At 46.1% G+C, this 19,836-nt stretch overlaps 1 protein-coding gene across 1 annotated transcript in view; it reads left to right on the top strand.

Moving 5' to 3' along the window:
* LOC129385796 (papilin-like) overlaps positions 1–19,836 on the top strand; it is a 92,906-nt gene that overhangs the window by 4,437 nt on the left and 68,633 nt on the right. Inside the window, exons 3-9 of the mRNA XM_072289512.1 lie at positions 666–789; positions 1,080–1,160; positions 1,358–1,530; positions 4,337–4,469; positions 4,999–5,125; positions 7,543–7,750; positions 11,164–11,296. Coding sequence (XP_072145613.1) covers positions 666–789; positions 1,080–1,160; positions 1,358–1,530; positions 4,337–4,469; positions 4,999–5,125; positions 7,543–7,750; positions 11,164–11,296 — 979 coding nt within the window. The remainder of the gene's footprint in view (positions 1–665; positions 790–1,079; positions 1,161–1,357; positions 1,531–4,336; positions 4,470–4,998; positions 5,126–7,542; positions 7,751–11,163; positions 11,297–19,836) is intronic.

Below are 19,836 nucleotides of genomic sequence, written 5' to 3'. Positions count from 1 at the left end.
ATGATGAAACTATTTGCTATAAAGCAACCAGTGCCCATACCTTGCACATAAATGTCATCTTACAGATCAGTTTGTCCAATGCTGAATTTGGTTGGAACACATGATCGTCAAAGCTGTATAACTTCAGGCTATTTAGTGTACAGCATGTGACAGTCGCCATAAAGGCAGTGTGGGGTGAATTTAGCGTATTGCCATAGACAAATAAATTTGAAAAAGTTTGAGCTAACTATAATGCATCCATTCATCTCTGCTTTCCCTACTTAATGTGACGGCAGTATGATTTTGAATTTTACACTGTGAGGTTGGGACCCTACACCAACCTTGGCAACTGCACTCTTCAAAACTGTACCCTTAGTTGATTCCTTGGGAGAGGTGTTCTGATTTGTACCTTGCGATAGTTCGTAGAATACCATAACAGTCAACGTCAGTAGGTCACCGCAAAAGTACGGGGTTTAGTTTGCAAAAGTAGGCTCAGGAAGCAGAACTCCGTTTCAGTGTAGGGCTTCTTCAATAACACCGCATGGAATAATTTCTGCATGTGCCTATGTCCTATGCATGGTCAGCAGGGTGCTGTGTTCTTTCTTCCTGTGATGCCTAGTTGTTGCACCATATTTTGTCAAACAGGAACTTTCTTTCCAACTCATAGTCCATCCTTTTTGCTCCAGCCTGTCGGGTGTGACAAGATGCTGGGCTCGGACGCTGTGGAGGACAAGTGTCGGGTGTGTCGGGGCGACGGTACCAGCTGCAGCACAGTCAAGGGCGTCTTCAACTTAGATAACTTACAATTTGGTGAGCAGTACTATCTATATTTGCTGCCTGATCTTGCCCACTTAGCTAATCCTTGCACTACTACGAAAAGTAACAAAACTCACTATCATTGTGGACTATTTCACTCACGCCATTGTTTCCCTCGCCCAGCGAGAACTGATAAGATGACATGTGATATTTTAACCACACACAGGGCTTGTCAACATGTCGCACAAATTGCAAACCAGAAGCAAAGTTACAAGTCTCGCTCGTCAGAAACCTTGTGTTTCAATGAAACTGATAATTATGCGTATCTTCCTTCACTAATGCAGGTTACAACGACATCCTGCTGATTCCATCGGGAGCAACGAACATCAGAATTGAAGAGAAATTCCCCACAAACAACTATCTTGGTGAGTTCTTGTTGGGGACTGCTTCAGCGAGTGGCCGTGCACATCGTGATTTATGCGTGATGTGCAACAATGCACATCTGACAGTACTTCCCCTTTTCCGCTCCATCAGGCGAGCACTTGAAGTGATTACTGATTGATGCGGCTGATGCCTGACTGTTGTGTAATTTCTCACAAGTACTGCTTCTTTCTTGTTGCAGCCGTTCGCAACCAGACTGGCTACTACTACCTCAACGGCAACTGGCGCATCGAGTTCCCACGGAGCATCCGCTTTGCTGGCACTGTGTTCCATTACAAGCGGCGCAACCACGGTGCCAATGCTGCCAAGAGCTTGGTCGCCCTTGGGCCAACGCTTGAGACCATCGTCATTGTGGTCTGTATTCTTTTTTCTTTCTTTGGCTGTTTCTCAGTCCTTTGCCTGAGAAGGCAAAAGTATTACTCAGGTGTATTTCCACTGCCCAAAGTACGATTTGCGAACCATACTTGGCGGCAGCTGCATGTGGCATAGCAGCCATAGCTACGGAGCCAATTGCAGATCTAAGAGAGCTACTAGATATAGTGCCAACCCGTAAGGTTGCTTTTTAAAGCTTTCTTTATCTCCTCCCCTCACTTTACTGGTGCGGTTCTGCTTAGTAAACAACTTGGGCCACGGGTTATGGGCCACTGGGGATGCGTAGTTGGGTGCGTATTTCAGTCAGTGTGCACTCATTACTGTCCAATGCTCCAGAATGGATAAGTGCAACTTCACTCAAATACCTTACAGAGCGCTTGAAAGGCTTGATAGCGGTATTACGTAAGGGGTAGGCATGCATCTGGACGTAACTTGTATAATGCATAATTGAGCACATGAACAAAAGAAAAAAAGCACGAGGTAAGTGTGTTAAACACATAGGTACAAATGTTACATAGACACAAATAATACTAACTAAAATACACTAGCAGATGAGTACATTAAAAAAAAATTTGAGGACACGTAAGCACTTTGCATGAGTTGTGAATGCGAAAGCATTAGTCACCAATTGAATGCTGCTGAGTAGTCGTTCGATCTTTGTGCTATGAGTAATGTTTGTTTTAATCCTAGTTCTACCGGCCTTGTATTTGGAAAGTTGCCGACGATGGTGGATTTCGCTTACTGCCTCTATGCTCGTTTTGCTGCATTATTCCGCTACCTAACTTCATGCGCGGTGTACTGGCGTGGACATGCACGTTTCGCTACTGCCAAGGTTGCGGCCAGTACCGATGTGGGTGCTTCAAACTCCATAGCGGTATGTGCTGCCCGAGCCAGTAAATGCGAGCAAGTGTCACAGGCGCGTGAGGCATGCTTGTAACGGGACGTTGCATCCAATGGGAAGTTCGGGGCCGTTTTTTTTCGCTGCTACAGATGCCACCGGCTTTTTTACTCAATGGGCTTTTTGATGCTTTCGTATCAATAAGCTACAGTCTCATTGTGAATAGTGCGCAGTAATAGTAATACATACTTTCCGTAAACATAGAAGAGGCAGGTGACGGCTTTGATCTGGCATAAGTACATCTTACTTGGAAAAAGAACTAGCCTTACTTGCCCTCTGCACGTCTCGGTGCAATAAAACTTTTTGACCTTGTTTCTACAAGTTTCATTGCGCCTCGCTTAATCAGCTTCCGTATATCATCTCCGCAGCCCGAACATCGCATCATAAACACCATGCTTTCTAAGTGGGGTGCTCTTGCGCGTGCACTGTGCCTCATTCTTTTACTTGGAGATTACAGCGTGAATAACCTGCCCCACCAATTTGCCGCTACTTCGACACAAGGGGTATAGAGGCATTAAATCTACTCAGATACGTGTCATACTTGCCATACACCTCTTTTCACATATCTCTTATCAACATTGTTCTTTTGACAAGCGTTACATATCGTCTTCTTCCTTGAGGTGCAGAGAGCTAACAGCTACAGGCCGCGAGACTGTGCTTATGTCGTCCGCAACTGTTGCTTCCTCACTAACTCGAACAAGCTTTGTGTCATCAATATTACAACACAGCGCTCAATCGGTCTGTGACATTCCTGAAAAATTATATATGCTGGTAATACTTGTGGCTATGTTTTACCAAAACAGGCACCAATTTCACAAACTATGGAGGCCAGCCGATTGTTAAAATGGTGATTACTGGGCAGCGTTTTTGCTTGTTCTTGCTCTTGCATTGTGCTTGCTTTCGTGAGTTTATTATAATGGGAAGGAATGCAAGAAACCAAGGACAATGCACCAGCTGCACATTAATCAGAATTTTACCAACATGTAGGCAGCCATGTCTGCGGCAGTGTTCATTGCAGGAAAGCCATGCTGACACTTTTTGAAACAATTCATTCAAAGCAGAGGAATGAGAAGTGCAGACTGTGCTGGTGTGCACTCTGAAGATGAGGACATAGTAAGGCACAAAGGTAAACACGCAGGAGTGCTCTAGCAAGTTACATTCATTGAAACTTCCCCTTTTCATATATGTATGTATCTACAGTCGCGTGCAATATGACTTGCAACACCCTTGTTCGTGATCGAAGGGGCTCCAGGACTGCGTGGTGGCTCTCACATGCGAAAGAGTGGTTTAATAAATGCTGCTAATTGAATCTGTGTTTAGGTCTGCAACTTACCCTGTGACTGCACAGTCTTGAAGTCCCTTTGATCATGGCCACTGGTGTTGCAGGTCATATATTGCATGTCAGTGTACATCATTGTATGATGCCACATAGTGCAAACTATCTATCTTACTGACAAGTTAAAAAGTAAATTTCTTTTTGCAAAAAACAAAACTGATGGTATACTGATACATTTGGCCCCTTTGCTGATTAAGGCTTTCACCTCTGTAACTTCAAGCGCACATTTATCCTTGTGGTAGCTGATTATGCGCCATTTTGGTAACATCAGTGAGCATCTCCAGTCATTGCAATGTGTTGTATCTTTAACCGTGTGTCTTACTCTGGTTCTTGTCTTTAAAGCACAGCCCAGCACAGTATGCATTTCCAACTCGGTCAAGAATCAGCACTCTTAAAAAAGTGCTGGAATCACTTGGACAAGGTTTTCTTAAAGCACGAAGTTTTCTTCTTGGAGACTTGGGTGTCTTTCCTTTATAGTTATGTAGTACTCTTGTGTAGAAACAACTGTAGTTTTTGTTTCTATGATGATTGGTGAGAATGGCTTTTTCGTGCAGCTTCTGTACCAGGAGAAAAACCTGGGCATCACGTATGAATACTCAGTGCCTCACGGTGACAGTCAGCGGCAGCCGGACATGTACAACTGGAATTCGGGCGACTTCGGAGAATGCTCAGAGACCTGCGGGGGAGGTGTGTGAATATTTTTTCATCAAGTGCACAACTGCACCTACTCGCAATGTTCACGATCAGTGTATGCACGTAACTTACATGCTAACATAATCTCTCAATGGCAGTTCACCTATCTTGATAAGTTTAGGGGTGGGCAAATATCTGAAACTTTTGAATAACAATCCAGTATCCCTTCATTCAATTAGGTTTTTTAATCAAATAGTAACTGTTCATAAGTACGAATAATATTGTAATAGTATTCAAATATTTTAAATTGTTGCGTGTGCACAATAAACATGACATTGGAAACAAAGTGCGCCAAATTTCGTCCCAGTATGGCCACAGCTGACATAAAACATGAGGAGCTGGTTAGTGGTGCATGCTACGTTGCTCAGGAGGCTACACTCTTACAGCTAAAGCATAATTGTTCGTTCTTAACTAACAGTCTTGAATGCATGAATGGTCTTCTTCCAAAACATGCGCTAGCTCACCTAGTAACATCATTAAGGGGTGGCATTCTTTAATTTCCCTTTGCGGTCTGCTTTGTCAGGTGCTCAGACCCGCCTCGTCTACTGTACGAGCGCAATCACATTTGAGAAGGTTTCTGACGACCTCTGCAACCCGACAGTCAAGCCCCAAGCCACCAGGGTCTGCAACCCAGAACCGTGCCCTGCAACGTGAGTTTAATACAGCCATTATTACAGTAGTTAAAAGCTTGAAACTGAGTTTACTGCATGATTCCATCCATTGAATAATGCTTTACATTACGCCATTGTTATCATGCCACTGCCATCGTCTTCCTGTCAGTGTCGGGCCACTTCCTTATTTCCAGCTTCATCCGTGCCATCACCCCTTAAGTCACGAATTTGGGACTAATTATTCCTAAGGCCTCCAGGTTTACATGTCTAGTTAAATATATGTCTATCTATTTGCAATTTTTGTAAAAACACTGCACCACCTTTGCGGAAAAAAAACAGAAGTTTATACCTGTAGCATGAATAAAAGGTCACATCAGGCCAATCGTCATAATTAAAGAAAGAACAGTTAATTGTGACTACTAACCTCTCATAGATGATGCATTACATGAAAATACTATTTGATATGAAAGGCATGAAAAGACAAAGACTATTTGTTGCAAGTAGGTACACTGGTTGTTATTGATTTTGCAGTCTTCTGGTGCAAGAAATAACACTAATTAACAGCAGTCATACAAAGCAACACTTCAGACTTGTCATCAAACCTTATAATGCACTTCATAAAGTGCCATATTTTGCATACACTTTATATTAAGCTTAGAAGCAAGCTTGTATGACTTCGTGATGTAGCTACATGTAGAGATAAAAAAAGCAAAACAAAAAGATGTGGACACAGGTGAAGAAAAGATGAGCGCTGACTTCAAGCTGAAGTTTATTGCACACAGGAAAGGAAAGTGAAAACAATAACGAACAGCATGCATCTGCTCTTTGTTATTACATTCAATAATATTGTAATAACATTCATAGCAACATCAGCATGTAATAACATTCGGTTTTAGATGCGCAGACAATAGGGTTCAGTGGGTACACCAGATTGTTTCTTGAGATTAGATTGGGCAGAGTCAGCAACATTAATTGGTTAAGACATGTGTCATAATTTCTCTGAATCAGGGAGGTTTCCACTATCTCTCGTTAGCTTATCAGCATGCTTATAGACAAATAAGGCATCTGATAAAACTGAGTCACACCCACATTCACAGCAGTGCAACGCAAGGGCAGAACAGGCTGTCCCCTTGAGCGAGCTGTGGGGCCCTCCAAGCCGAATGTTGATGCACCGACCCATTTGCCCGATAAGGTGCCTCCCGCAGACAAAAAGGAATGTCACATATACCACACAACATTTGCAGGGAACAAAATGAATTCCATGTTTAGTGGAACACTGACACCTATGACATACTACTATGTGACTTCCCGTTTGTTTACTGAAGGCGTTACATTGAGCAAATGGGCCGGTGCATAAACATTCGGCTCGGAGAGCCGTTCAGCTCACTCAAGGGGACAGCCTCTTCTGTTCGGCCCTTGCGTTGCACTGCTGTGAATGTGGGTGTGATTCAGTTTTATCAGATGCCTTATTTGTCTGTAAGCACACTGACAAACCAACGAGAGATATCGTGGTGGACGCTTTTCTTATTCAGTGAAATGGTGACACGTGCGTAAGCCGACTCTCTGTTGCTGTAACTTCTTCGAGCACAAGCATGATTATCATCATAATTTAATATGCTACGAAAAGTTCACATGCCACTGCATGCATCTTGGGCCAGTGGCTGCCGTTTTATTACATAATGGGTATTAAATGTGTAGACCTTGTGATTCGTTAACCGCCTTAGAGCACTAAGACATGTAGAAAATGGTGCAACACAATTATCGTTACGGTGCAAAAGGGCATGCATATTGAATGGAGAAGACGACAAACACACGCACAGGTGCATGTGTGTGCATGTACGTCACATGCTTACATCTTCGTATTGCATGTGTTAGCTTTTGTGCGAAAGCAATAATGCTTGGCAGACAGCAACAACTCACCTTACAAGTTATTCTGCACTTAGGAGGGTGTTCATTTTTGATGAACTGAATCGACACTTGAAATAAAGTACACCCTGAGTAGAGAAGGATAACGTAATCCAAGAGGTGAGACGCTGTCCTCCGAGTGGCGTTGGTTAACAGTCCCAGGGCTAGGCCTATAGTAATGCTATAGTAATTTATACAGATGCAACACCCAATATAGTTAACAGGCGTATAGCCGTGGTTGCATCTCAATTGGTAGAGTATTGCGCATGCCATGCAAAGGTTGTGGATTTGGCTCGCACCGGCGGCAAGTTGTCTTTTCGTTCCCTTTCTTTTTCATTTTTGTTTTTTTAAGAATGTGAATCTTATCGCAAATTTAAACCTCATTCATGTTTAATTTCTTTTGTACATTTCAAAGAAACAAGGAAAGTTAATTTCCCCTAGGTTTTTTCGACCTTCATTTTCTGTTGTCTTCACAGAGCTATCTCAACTACTCAGATAATTTCATACCTTTGCTGAAAACAACTCTTCATTGTTTTTCCTCAACAATGCAGGTGGTATGTTGGGGAGTGGGAAGACTGTTCCAAGTCTTGCGGCAATGGCACGCAGGAGCGATTGGTGTTCTGCCAGCGGCACACCAAGGTTGGCAGCTTGCTGACTGCTGACTCGGATTGCAAATCCTCCGGGCCCAGGCCAGAACGGCTGCAGGATTGCAGCTCCTATGCAAAGTGTGCCTCCTGGAAAGCGGGCAACTGGACGGAGGCAAGTCTGACCAACCGCTACCACTAATGGCACTTTCGACTGGTCATTTGAGAGCATTGTAAGAGCGCTCTAGCGGTCATGTAAATTAGCACTGAAGCTTTAATTCCAAAAAAAAGGCTTTAGTACTGGTACGGTATGCTTATTTTCACAATAGAACTTTGCTACTTTGTGAAGTTACCTTTAAAGCTTCACTGGATTGCTCAGAAATGACGAGTTGAATCTGCCATAACTACACCGAGCTAGCGAGATTATATTAATCATCATCATCCTGAAGGACTTCGTATCTTAAGTACTAGTCGCTTAAGGGATCTCGACAGCCTCAGTTCATCATGAGCAATCGTCGTTTCTTGGCTTGTGACGAGCCCACTTTGTCGTGGGTGTTTTGCCACCTTCTGAATGGCTTGTTGTATGCAGAGGAAACTGTGTCGTTCTTATTCACTATGTAGATTCCGTTACACTCTATCATCATTGTTGTCATTGAATTAGATTCTGCATATTAAATTGCATTCATATTTTCGCGTGTGTTATAATCACGCTATTGAAGCAAATCACTTAAAGAAAATAAACCATTACAATACAGTTTTTGTCAGTTGAAGTGCAGCAATGATGACAGATGATTTCTGCTGTAGTTGCTGTTAGGCATGCTTCCTTCTTGATGTACAGTATGGCCCACTTTTAAAGGAAATGTGTGGTTAGTATTCTGGTATTTATTGTTGCTGAGATATGGCATGAATGACCACAGAGTTATTTTTGTAAATGAGCGTCTGATGGATCATATCTACCACATCATTTCTATAAAGGCGAAGACATGATATAGTTGTGCCAGCTTTATTCTAGTCGACTTCCCTTAATTTGACCCGCACGAGATTGAAGATATTTATCTAGTTATCCGGTAGGTTAACTTATACTGCATGCACAAGGAGCGTCAAAACACACTGATGATTCATTAGGCAGTATTTGCCTGATGCTCACCCGCCCCCAAATCAAACGTGCACCCACTTTCTATGTGTCCAAAGTAGAAAACTAATATAAAAACGACATTAACGCTACTAAATAAAGGAGAAATCCAACATGTACCTGATATTTTAGCAAGAAAATTGGGCGATGATCTAATATGTGCTGCACAATGGCAACCAGTTTTCTAAAGTCAGGCTTCACCACATAGTTTTTAAGTTGACTTTTCTGCAGTACAGTCGTGTTATGCGGTAAAGCATATAAACGCTGTGAATGCAGATTTAGTTATGTATCCAACTTCAACCGCACACGCATTTGCTCGGCCCAATTTTCCTGCAACAAGAAAAAAAAAGAAAAGAAAGGTGCCCCTTGGAACTGCCTGAATACTATAAGTGGACATTGTAAGCTACTGTTATTGCTTGAAGACCTTCCAAGGGCAGGCTGAAAATAGGCATTTTCGACGAGAGATGACGTGTGTTCACTGTACCCTTTGCTCCACCGAGGCATGCTGCCACTAAAGGAGTCGCTATTTGGCTCACCATGGGCGTCAGGCACGTGCATGCTGATTTGTCAAGTCAGTAGGAGTGAAACAACAAAAGTTTAGGCCCGTGGAAATGCATGAGCAGGGGCCGGGACCTTCGGTTGGGTTCAAGTTAGCCGAAATATGTAATTAACCGGAGTAGAATTAAAGTAAGTCTACTATACTGGTTAGGATGTCCCCTTTAGTGATGGAGTGTACTGTACGACTTCTTCTGCCGGAACAGACAATTCATTAGAATGTAGGCATCTGCACGTGCACATTTCGATACGTTTATCACTAGTGTTGAGACACACATACCGAAGCCAATCACCGGCTTGAAGTAGTAGTCCAAGTTATGTCGCTATGGGTCACCAGCTTCTAGCTCTGTCTATAACAGTTGCAACGCGTTAATTCAATGTACTCAATCAGTGCGTAGTACTTCACCGTTCTTTTAGTACGTCTCCCACTGATACAGTTAAGTGCAGAAAGTATGCACACAATTTTCATATTGGCATAGTACTAGTACAGTTAAACCTCGATATAACGAACTTTAATATAAAGGAATTGTTGATGTAACGAAGTATATAGGTTTTTATTTCTCCTTTATAGAACACCATGCATTTAGAACCTCAATATAACGAAGTGTATTTGTATATGATTTCAATATAACAAAATTTCACTGCCACCGCAGAGGAATGTTGAGACAATAAATGGAAACTTCTACGAACGCAGATGGTGAAATGATTGAATTACAAGCCGCTGTTTTCAAACGCACCTCTCAAATCGCCCACCGCATGGCAAGAGTGAATGCCGAAGTGGAGCCGCATCATGTTCCGTACAAGTCCGATAAGTCCAAGTGCGATAAGATCCTATCATGCCCTAGGCTCTGTGTACCTTAGGTGCGAGTGAAAGTGTGTGAGGGTGAAGCAAGAAAGATGGTGACTGCATGGGTGAGCAAAGGGAAGGAAGGGGAGGGGAGCGAGTTCGCAGTAACGCGATCAAATGCGCGCTAGGGGGCGGAGTGAGGGGTTAGTTGGCGCACGTCTCGGCTCTGGCTGTGCATGGCTGTCAGCACGGCTGAGCGCATACGCAGCTGCTTCTGCGTGGGCACAGAGGAGGCGTGCCGAGATGGTCTGGCGCCACGTAAGCTGTCTTCCCATGGGTTTAGTATTGGAGGTTGCGTAATCTCAAGTTTTGGTGACCCGTTGGAGCGAGACGCATACGGAGCGTTTGCTCCCCGCTGCAGGCGTTTTTCCTGATAGCACCGGCCCAGTGCATGCGACGCTATCAGCCACAGAGGTAGAGTGCACATGAAAGTGTGGCCGGCTTCGCTTAATTCGTATCGCCGATGTGGAGATATCGTTGACGTACGTGGTATGAAACCGTATCATTCGTCGCCGACTTCCAAATTTATCAAAATGAATTGTTTTCTTATTCAAAAAGCTTTTTCGATTGCCCAATAATTCGTAAACTTCTGTGGTGGCTGTCCGTGTAAGTAAAATCGATCAGCGTCTGTACTTGGTTGCAAAAACGGTCGAATGTCATTACAACGAAATTTCGATATAATGAAAGAAATTGCGGATTTTACAGACTTCGTTATATTGCGGCTTCACTGTACTGCAACCGCTTCATGGATGTTAAACGTGCACAAATGACACGTTTTGACTGAACATACGTCACGATTGGTCAGAAAAAGTCTGAGCAATCAAAACTTATTTTTCTTCACCCCGTGTATGGTGTGAGCGCTCCTTTGCTATTCTATACACATAGCACGGGCAGTTTCTTTGCGTTTATAACAATGGCATGATTCTAACGTTACACACTCAAAAGTAGGATGTCAGAAAGTTGGTGATAAAAATGAACAAACAAATTTGTTATTGAAATGCATGATTTTTCAATCTTCACTTCCTGTTTGACTTTGATCGATGATTATCTGCAGTGTGACCGTCTGTGTGGAGAAGGCACTCAGATCCGAGAAGTTGTGTGCGTCAATTCTCTCGGTGCTGAGACTGTGGAGGTCCTGGATGACTCTGGTTGTGGCGAATCGACAAAACCGCCCTCCAACCAAACCTGTGAGCTGCGACCCTGTGATGGCACAGAATGGGTCACTTCAGCGTGGTCTGGCGTGAGTATTTGTATTTTCTATTCACTCAATTGTCACGCGTTCATTGAATTGATTTTGGTTTGAATTGATTTGATGTAATCACCCATGCTAGGAATCTATTGGGTGATAGAATTTAGGAGGCAAACACTGAAATGTGACCATTATCTAGTAAGTGCCTGGCATAGTATAGTGAATTGGGCATCAGCCGACAGTGCTAGCTGTTCTGAGGAAATATAGTTGAAGAAACTGGTCTAAAGAAATGTTGGCATCATGGAGGTGCAAAAAGAAAACTGCTCTGCTTTTAAGTTCATGGACAGCACATGGTTATTGTTACTGTGCAAGGCTAACTGCCATACATGCACTTGTGTGTTCGTTTCTTTAAAGCTCACAGTAGTGCACAGGCAGCAGATCTCCAGAAAAAATGCAGATCTCTGGATTTCTGCATGCCTGCCACACGTTCTGCTCTGCCAGGGGCTATGCCTTACCAATAAATGTAATGTCTTGAGACAGGTCACTGATATTTCTAAATGAGAGAAAGCAGATAAAATGTGGCATGATATATAGGTTTTAAGCATAAGTATTTAGCTTGGACAGGTGCAGCTGTGGCGTAAAGGTAGAGCATCCGCCTCGTGTGCAAGATGACCGCGGTTCGAATCCCGGCACCATGCAATTTTCCACCGGATTAAAAAAAAATCTTCGTGTTCATAAAATTGCATAAACAGGCGTGGAGTGCGGCCTGATCCCAGTGACCAGAACCGGTAACGCACTCCCTCACTAGAGCAGGATTGGCCACCCTGGTGCAGTACTTGGCCACAACCTCCTATATGAATACAACAATGAAACCCTGGCCCTCAGTCCCCAGCAGCTGCGAAGCAACTGACCACGGCGGTGGTCAGACCTGTGATGCAGCAGAGGGTGCTAAGAATCCCTGGGTCCGGACAGGCTGCCATTGGAATCTGAACCTGGCAACGTTTAACGCCAGAACGTTATCTAGTGAGGTGAGTCTAGCAGTGCTATTGGAGGAATTAGAGGGCAGTAAATGGGTTATAATAGGGCTCAGTGAAGTTAGGAGGACAAAAGAAGCATGTACAGTGCTAAAAAGAGGGCACTTCCTGTGCTACCGGGGCTTAGCGGAGAGACGAGAACTAGGAGTCGGATTCCTGATCAATAAGGATATAGCTGGGAACATACAGGAATTCTATAGCATTAAAGAGAGGGTGGCAGGTCTTGTTGTACAGGGTGTCTACCAACCGGGACAACCGGGAATTCTCAGGGATATTGAGTAGTCTGGAAAAACTCAGGTAAAACTCGGGGAATTTGTGCCTCTATCAGGGAAGACTACCTGTAATTTTATTGAAAGGGTCGAAAGTAGCGGTAATGCTGGCTCGAGTTACAGAAAGGAATCGTAATGAATCATCTTTGACGCCCTGTTGTCGGCTGAAGGAGTTGTGTACAGTCAACGACCGACTTTCCGGATGCCCGATAATTCGCACTGCTTCGCAGCACCACTACGCACCTCATAGAGTCAGTGTATTGGAACGTATGAAATTTCGGACACAAGAACCCTTCGCCGTCCGATTTTCCGGTGCTTTTTGCCGTGACTGCAGGTCCAAAAGGGCATTAGTCAAAGCCACCACCGCGGCCGTTTTGATTACCTCGCCGCTGGCACCCATAGCAATGCTAGACCTAGCTGCTTCGACGTTGGCTATTAAGCTTCTTGCCGTTGGGTGCCGTGTTTTCCATTGAAAGGATTAGCTGCTCCTAGGGAGTTCGAAAAATTGGACGTGGACTGTGCAACTCACAAAGAAGTTGCTTCAAATAGTCCGTGGGGCGAACGAGTGGCGGAACGAGGACAAGAACAAAAAGGACCTACGCATTGAGGAATGAAAGTGGAAGGAAGCGTGCTGCCGCTGTTTTGAACGAGCTTGAGCTCAAAATACAAAGTGTTGGCTGATGCCGAGATGCAGGTATCCCTCATCCAAACCAGAACAAACTCTTTAAAGCAATGAAACACAACACTGAGGTGTCGTGCGCGGGCTGAGAGTACGTCAGGACAGTTGAGGTTGACTTACGAGCTGTTGAGAGAGAATCTCAATTGCGACAAAGTTCGGGCCCATACTAGTGAACTGGCTATCAGTTGATAAAAATAGCTCGGATTCAAAAATATTTGCTTCTGTATGCATCTCCTTTTTATTTGTATTTGAGAATGCCTGACTCCATTTGCGAATTTTTTTAATACATTTCATTTGCTGTGCATTTTACTAACCCCTCCTTCTATTCTCTTTGAATAAGATAAGCATTACACCTTAGTGTTCAAACTGGATTAAGTTGTTTTCTTTCCCTCTGTTTTTCATATGCTTACTAGAGAGTCACAGCATCGGGCGACATGGTTTCAGCCCGTCTTGACATAAAACATAGTTCTGCCTCACTCAGAGAATTTTGCAATGACACTCAGGGAAAACCTGCAAAACTCAGGGAACTTGGAAATGTCAACTTGGTAGACACCCTACCCTGGTTGTGAAACTTAATAAGAGGTACAAATTGAAGGTCGTACAGGTCTAAGCCCCTACATCCAGTCATGATGACCAGGAAGTCGAAAGCTTCTATGAAGACGTGGAATCGGCAATGGGTAAAGTCAAAACAAAATACACTATACTGATGGGCGACTTCAATGCCAGGGTAGGCAAGAAGCAGGCTGGAGACAAGTCAGTGGGGAAATATTGCACTGGCTCTAGGAATAGCAGGGGAGAGTTATTAGCAGAGTTTGCAGAACAAAATAATATGCGGATAATGAATACCTCCTTCCGCAAGCGGGATAGGCGAAAGTGGGCGTATAGGAGCCCGAATGGCGAGACTACAATTGAAGCAGCCTTTATACTCTGCGCTAACCCTGGCATCATACAAGATGTGGACGTGCTCGGCAATGTGCGCTGCAGTGACCATATGATGGTAAGAATTCGAATTAACCTAGACTTAAGGAGAGAACGGAAGAAACTGGTACATAAGAAGCCGATCAATGAATTAGTGGCAAGAGGGAAAATAGAGGAATTCCGGATCAAGCTACAGAACCGGCATTCGGCTTTAACTCAGGAAGAGGACCTTAGTGTTGAAGCAATCAACGACAATCTTATGGGCATCGTTAAGGAGTGTGCAATAGAAGTCGGTGGTAACTCCGTTAGGCAGGATGCCAGTAAGCTATGACAGGAGACGAAAGATCTGATCAAGAAACGCCAATGTATCAAAGCTTTTAACCCTACAGGTAGAATAGAACTGGCACAACTTACTTTCCAAGTTAATCAACAAGCGGAAGACGGCTGACATAAGGAAGTATAATATGAATAGAATTGAACATGCTCTTAGGAACAGAGGAAGCCTAAAAGCAGTGAACAAGAAACTAGGAATAGGCAAGAATCAGATGTAGGCATTAAGAGACAAAGCCGGCGATATCGATCATTACTAATATGGATGAGATAGTTCAAATGGCTGAGGAATTCTATAGGGATTTATACAGTACCAGTGGCACCCACAACGATAATGGAAGAGAGAATAGTCTAGAGGAAATTTAAATCCTACAAGTAACGCCGGAAGAAGTAAAGAAAGCCTTGGGAGCTATGCAAAAGGCGAAGGCAGCTGGGGAGGATCAGGTAACAGCATATTTGTTGAAGGATGGTGGGAAGATTGTTCTAGAAAAACTGGCCACCCTGTATACGGAATGCCTCATGACCTCGAGCGTACCGGAATCTTGGAAGAGCGCTAACATAATCCTAGTCCATGAGAAAGGGGGTGCCAAAGACTTGAAAAATTATAGACCGATCAGCTTACTGTCCGTTGCATGCAAAGTATTTACTAAGGTAATCGCAAATAGAATCAGGAACACCTTAGACTTTTGTCAACCAAAGGACCAGGCAGGATTCCGTAAAGGCTACTCAACAATTGACCATATTGACACTATCAATCAGGTTGTAGAGAAATGTGCAGAATATTGACGCGAAATAGGTTTGCACGTGTTGAAACGGGACCCTTAAGGCGAGAACGACGAAGTTCGTGGTTGCGCGCGGGCTCTCCGAGGACCAGCCATCGCTACAGGCAGACGTTTTTTCTTAATCTGTCGGTGCTAAACTGTTTTAGTTGTCATAGCTGGGTGACATTTCTGGTGGACGTGCTGGGTACGGTCGATGTTAAGATCTCCGGAGCATACCCCAGACCTCAGCCCGGCGAGTAGTTCAATCGAGCTTACCCCTGTGCACGTACGTGCCAGCCGACGCCTCCAGGGACTCCAGCCACAGCACGGTCTGCTACCTGAACGAACTAGAATGACGACCCAACCACCTCCTGCCACTCCTGCAGCATCGCACGTTGTCGTCAATCACATCCGGACGCCGAATCCGTTCCACGGAAGTGCTTCAGAGGACGCCGATGACTGGCTTGACCATTTTGACCGGGTTGCCAACCTCAACGACTGGAACCACGAGCGTAAGCTACGTTACGTGTACTTCGCTCTTGAAGATTCCGCGAAAACATGGTTTGAGAACCACGAGGCGACACTGACGTCATGGGAAGAATTTCGTAGGCAGTTCCTCAATGCCTTCGCCAGGGCGGACAGGAAGGAGAGAGCGGAGTTAGCGTTGGAGGCAAGAATTCAAGGCCCGAATGAGCGAGTGACTGCGTACGTAGAAGACATGAATCGGCTTTTCAGACGTGCGGACCCTTTGATGACTGAAACAAAGAAGGTGCGCCATCTCATGCGCGGCGTCAAAGAGGAAATCTTTGCTGGCCTAATTCGAAATCCGCCGACGACACTTGCAGAGTTCCATGACGAAGCCAGTACTATGGAAAAGGCCCTTCAACAGCGGGCCAGGCAAAACAACCGCGACCGTGTCATTTCAAGGGAGCTCTCTGCCGTTACCCTCGATAACGACGTTGGCGCCTTGCGAGAACTCATCAGGGCTGTCGTCAAGGAGGAACTGCAGAAGATGCAGACGACCACTGCCCCTGTGGGACAACTTCCCATTGCGGAAATGGTGCGCGCCGAGGTCCGACAGGCCGTCCATGTTCCTGGACAGTACGAGGCACCACAGCAGGTACCGCACGCCGAAATGAGTTACGCTGAAGCAGTACGCCGTCCGCCACCTTCAAGTGCGAGCAGCATGGTACACCCCACTCAACAAATGGACGTAAGCTTCAGGCCGCCTCGCAGCCCACCGCACGTCGCCGAAGCAAGGACTAGGAAGAGCGACGTCTGGCGCACCACAGACTACAAACCCCTTTGTTTTCATTGTGGCGAAGCCGGGCACATCTACAGAATGTGTCCTTATCGTCATCTGGGGCTTCGTGGATTCTCGCCGAATGCACCTCGTCCACGACCTGGTGAGCGGCCGCCGGAAATAGAGAGTTTCGTCACAAATCGTCGCAATGATGATCAGCGATGGCCGGAGCACCGTTCGTCGTCTCCTGCTCGTTACAGGTCACCATCACCAAGCCAAGCTTTTACTCGCGGCGCTCTGAGACGCCGCTCGCCTAGCCCGGCGGGTCGGGAAAACTGAGTTCAGCGACCTCCGGAGGTGAGGCCGCTGACGACGACCGTACGCAATATCCTCCACTACGATGACAATGACGAAAACAGAACGACGCAGACGTACAGACGGAGTCGAACACCTTGCGAGAGGTTGTAACGTCGAACATTCCCGTCACCATAGACGACGAAGAAATAACGGCGTTAATCGACACTGGAGCGGACACCTCAGTTATGAGCATGGACCTTGCCTGCAAGCTGAAGAAAGTTTCTACCGAGTGGACAGGGTCGCAGATTCGAACTGCAGGAGGCCATCTGCTAACCCCGGTAGGGAGATGCACAGCGCGAGTGAGCATTCGTGGGTTTACGTACCTCGGAGATTTTGTTATCCTCCCAAGCTGCTCGAGGGACCTAATTCTGGGAATGGACTTTCTGCAGGCTAATGGAGCTGTGATCAACTTACAAAAGTCGCGGGTAACGTTTTCGACGGCGCAGGCCTTAGCAGGGAGCAGCACTGATGACACGTATGTCAACGCCTTGAGGATTGTTGACGAGAACATCACGGTGCCACCAAGGAGCAGCGTATTGACCCTCGTCACCTGCGACGCATTCGACGGCTATGAGGGTATTGCCGAGGCAAATATCCCGCTCCTGCTTGAAAAACACATCTGCATCGCCCGGGGCCTTGTTCGAATACAGCATAAGTGCTCGCAAGTTTTGTTGACAAACTTCAGCCGTGAGTATCAGCACGTCCCTCAAGGTACAGCTGTGGCATTCCTGAACGAAATTGCTGACTTCTCCGATATCAGCACGTTACAAGTGACTTCACCGGACGCAACAACTCACGCCAGCCTGAATACCCGCGTCCACATTAATGCTGACTTAGCAGATGTCCAGAAGGATCAGCTACTGGGCCTACTGACAGAATTCTCCGGCTGTTTTTCCACGGAATCCAAAGTCCAGCGCACTTCCGTTACGCAACACCGGATAGTTACAGAGGAGTCGGCGCGGCCTGTTCGTCAGCATCCGTATCGCGTGTCACCTATGGAGCGGGAGGCGATTAAGCGTCAAGTTCAAGAAATGCTAAAGGATGACGTCATCCAGCCATCGACAAGTCCGTGGGCATCGCCTGTCGTCCTAGTAAAAAAGAAAGACAACACACTCCGCTTCTGCGTTGACTACAGACGGCTTAACCGAGTCACGAAACGCGACGTTTATCCCCTGCCGCGGATCGATGACGCTTTGGACCATCTGCGTCATGCTCAGTTCTTTACTTCGTTAGACCTAAAGTCAGGCTACTGGCAAATCGAAGTGGACGAGCGTGACCGTGAAAAAACCGCCTTCGTGACTCCCGATGGGCTGTACGAATTTAAAGTGCTGCCTTTCGGTCTCTGTTCCGCTCCTGCTACGTTCCAACGAATGATGGACAGTGTACTCGTTGGACTAAAGTGGCAGACGTGTCTAGTGTACCTAGACGACGTTGTTGTGTTTTCCAGCACGTTCGATGAACATCTCACCCGGCTACGAAGTGTCCTTGCCCCAATACGCAAGGCCAACCTCACCATCAAGCCTGAAAAATGTTACTTTGGCTTCCAGGAACTCAAGTTTCTAGGCCACGTGGTCAGCTCCCAAGGAGTACGACCAGACCCAGAAAAACTCGCTGCCGTTGCCGAGTTTCCTCGTCCTAAAGACAAAAAGTCTGTTCAGCGGTTCCTGGGCCTCTGCGCTTACTACCGTCGTTTTGTTGAAGGCTTCTCAAGGATTGCTGAACCGCTCACGAGACTGACGCGACAAGATGTGCCCTTTGCGTGGACGAAAGAACAGGAGCAGGCCTTCGCCGAATTGCGTAAACGCCTTCAATCCGCTCCAGTGCTGGCGCATTTTGATGACACCGCGGCAACTGAAATACACACCGACGCCAGCAACGTAGGACTCGGGGCCATTCTGGTTCAATGGCAAGATGGCGCAGAACGTGTAATTGCGTATGCCAGTCGTAGTCTCACAAAATCAGAAGCTAATTATTCAACGACCGAAAAAGAATGCTTAGCAGTCGTGTGGGCTATCAGCAAGTTCCGACCCTACTTATACGGCCGGCCATTTCGAGCGATCAGTGATCACCACTCGCTCTGCTGGCTTGCCAGTCTACGAGACCCGTCAGGTCGCCTCGCTCGTTGGAGCCTCCGCCTCCAGGAATACGACATAACTGTTGTCTACAGATCCGGCCATAAGCATAGCGACGCTGACTGCTTGTCACGTTCTCCTATTCCTTTGACATCCTCCGACTTGGAGCTAGATTTGCCGTTTCTTGGTGTCGTCGACGTGGTGCGCATGGCTGACTATCAACGTGCAGACTCTGAGCTGCTTCCAGTCATCCGATATCTCGAGGGAGCTGACGCTGTTGTCCCACGCCCTCTTTCACGAGGATTGACGTCGTACTGTCTGCGAAACGATGTCCTGTATAAGAAAAATTTCGAGAACAGCCAGGAAACGTTCCTTCTCGTCGTTCCGGCGGCACTGCGCGAGGAAGTTTTACAGGCGTGTCATGACGATCCCTGTGCCGGCCACTTAGGCTTCGCGAGGACATTAGCGCGCATACGGCAAAAATACTATTGGCCACACCTATTTTCGTCGGTTCAGCGCTATGTGCGAACATGCCGTGACTGTCAGAGGCGTAAAGTTCCACCCGTCAAGCCTGCCGGCCTCCTTCAGCCTTTGGATCCGCCTCCGGCGCCGTTCCAGCAAGTGGGAATGGACCTTCTTGGGCCGTTCCCCACGTCCTCCTTGCAAAATAAGTGGATAATCGTTGCAACTGACTATTTAACTCGCTATGCGGAGACGAAAGCTGTGCCGCGGGGAACTGCTGCTGAAGTCGCCAGCTTCTTCGTCCACAACATCGTGCTTCGCCACGGTGCACCCGCTGTACTCATTACTGACCGCGGTGCGGCGTTTACAGCGGAGTTATTGCAACACGTCGTCACACTGACGCACACCGACCA

The sequence above is a fragment of the Dermacentor andersoni genome, chromosome 7 (genome assembly GCF_023375885.2).
Source record: "Dermacentor andersoni chromosome 7, qqDerAnde1_hic_scaffold, whole genome shotgun sequence".
Taxonomy (NCBI): domain Eukaryota; kingdom Metazoa; phylum Arthropoda; class Arachnida; order Ixodida; family Ixodidae; genus Dermacentor; species Dermacentor andersoni.
The sequence above is the reverse complement of the archived record's forward strand: the minus strand, read 5'-3'. Positions and strand labels throughout refer to the sequence as shown.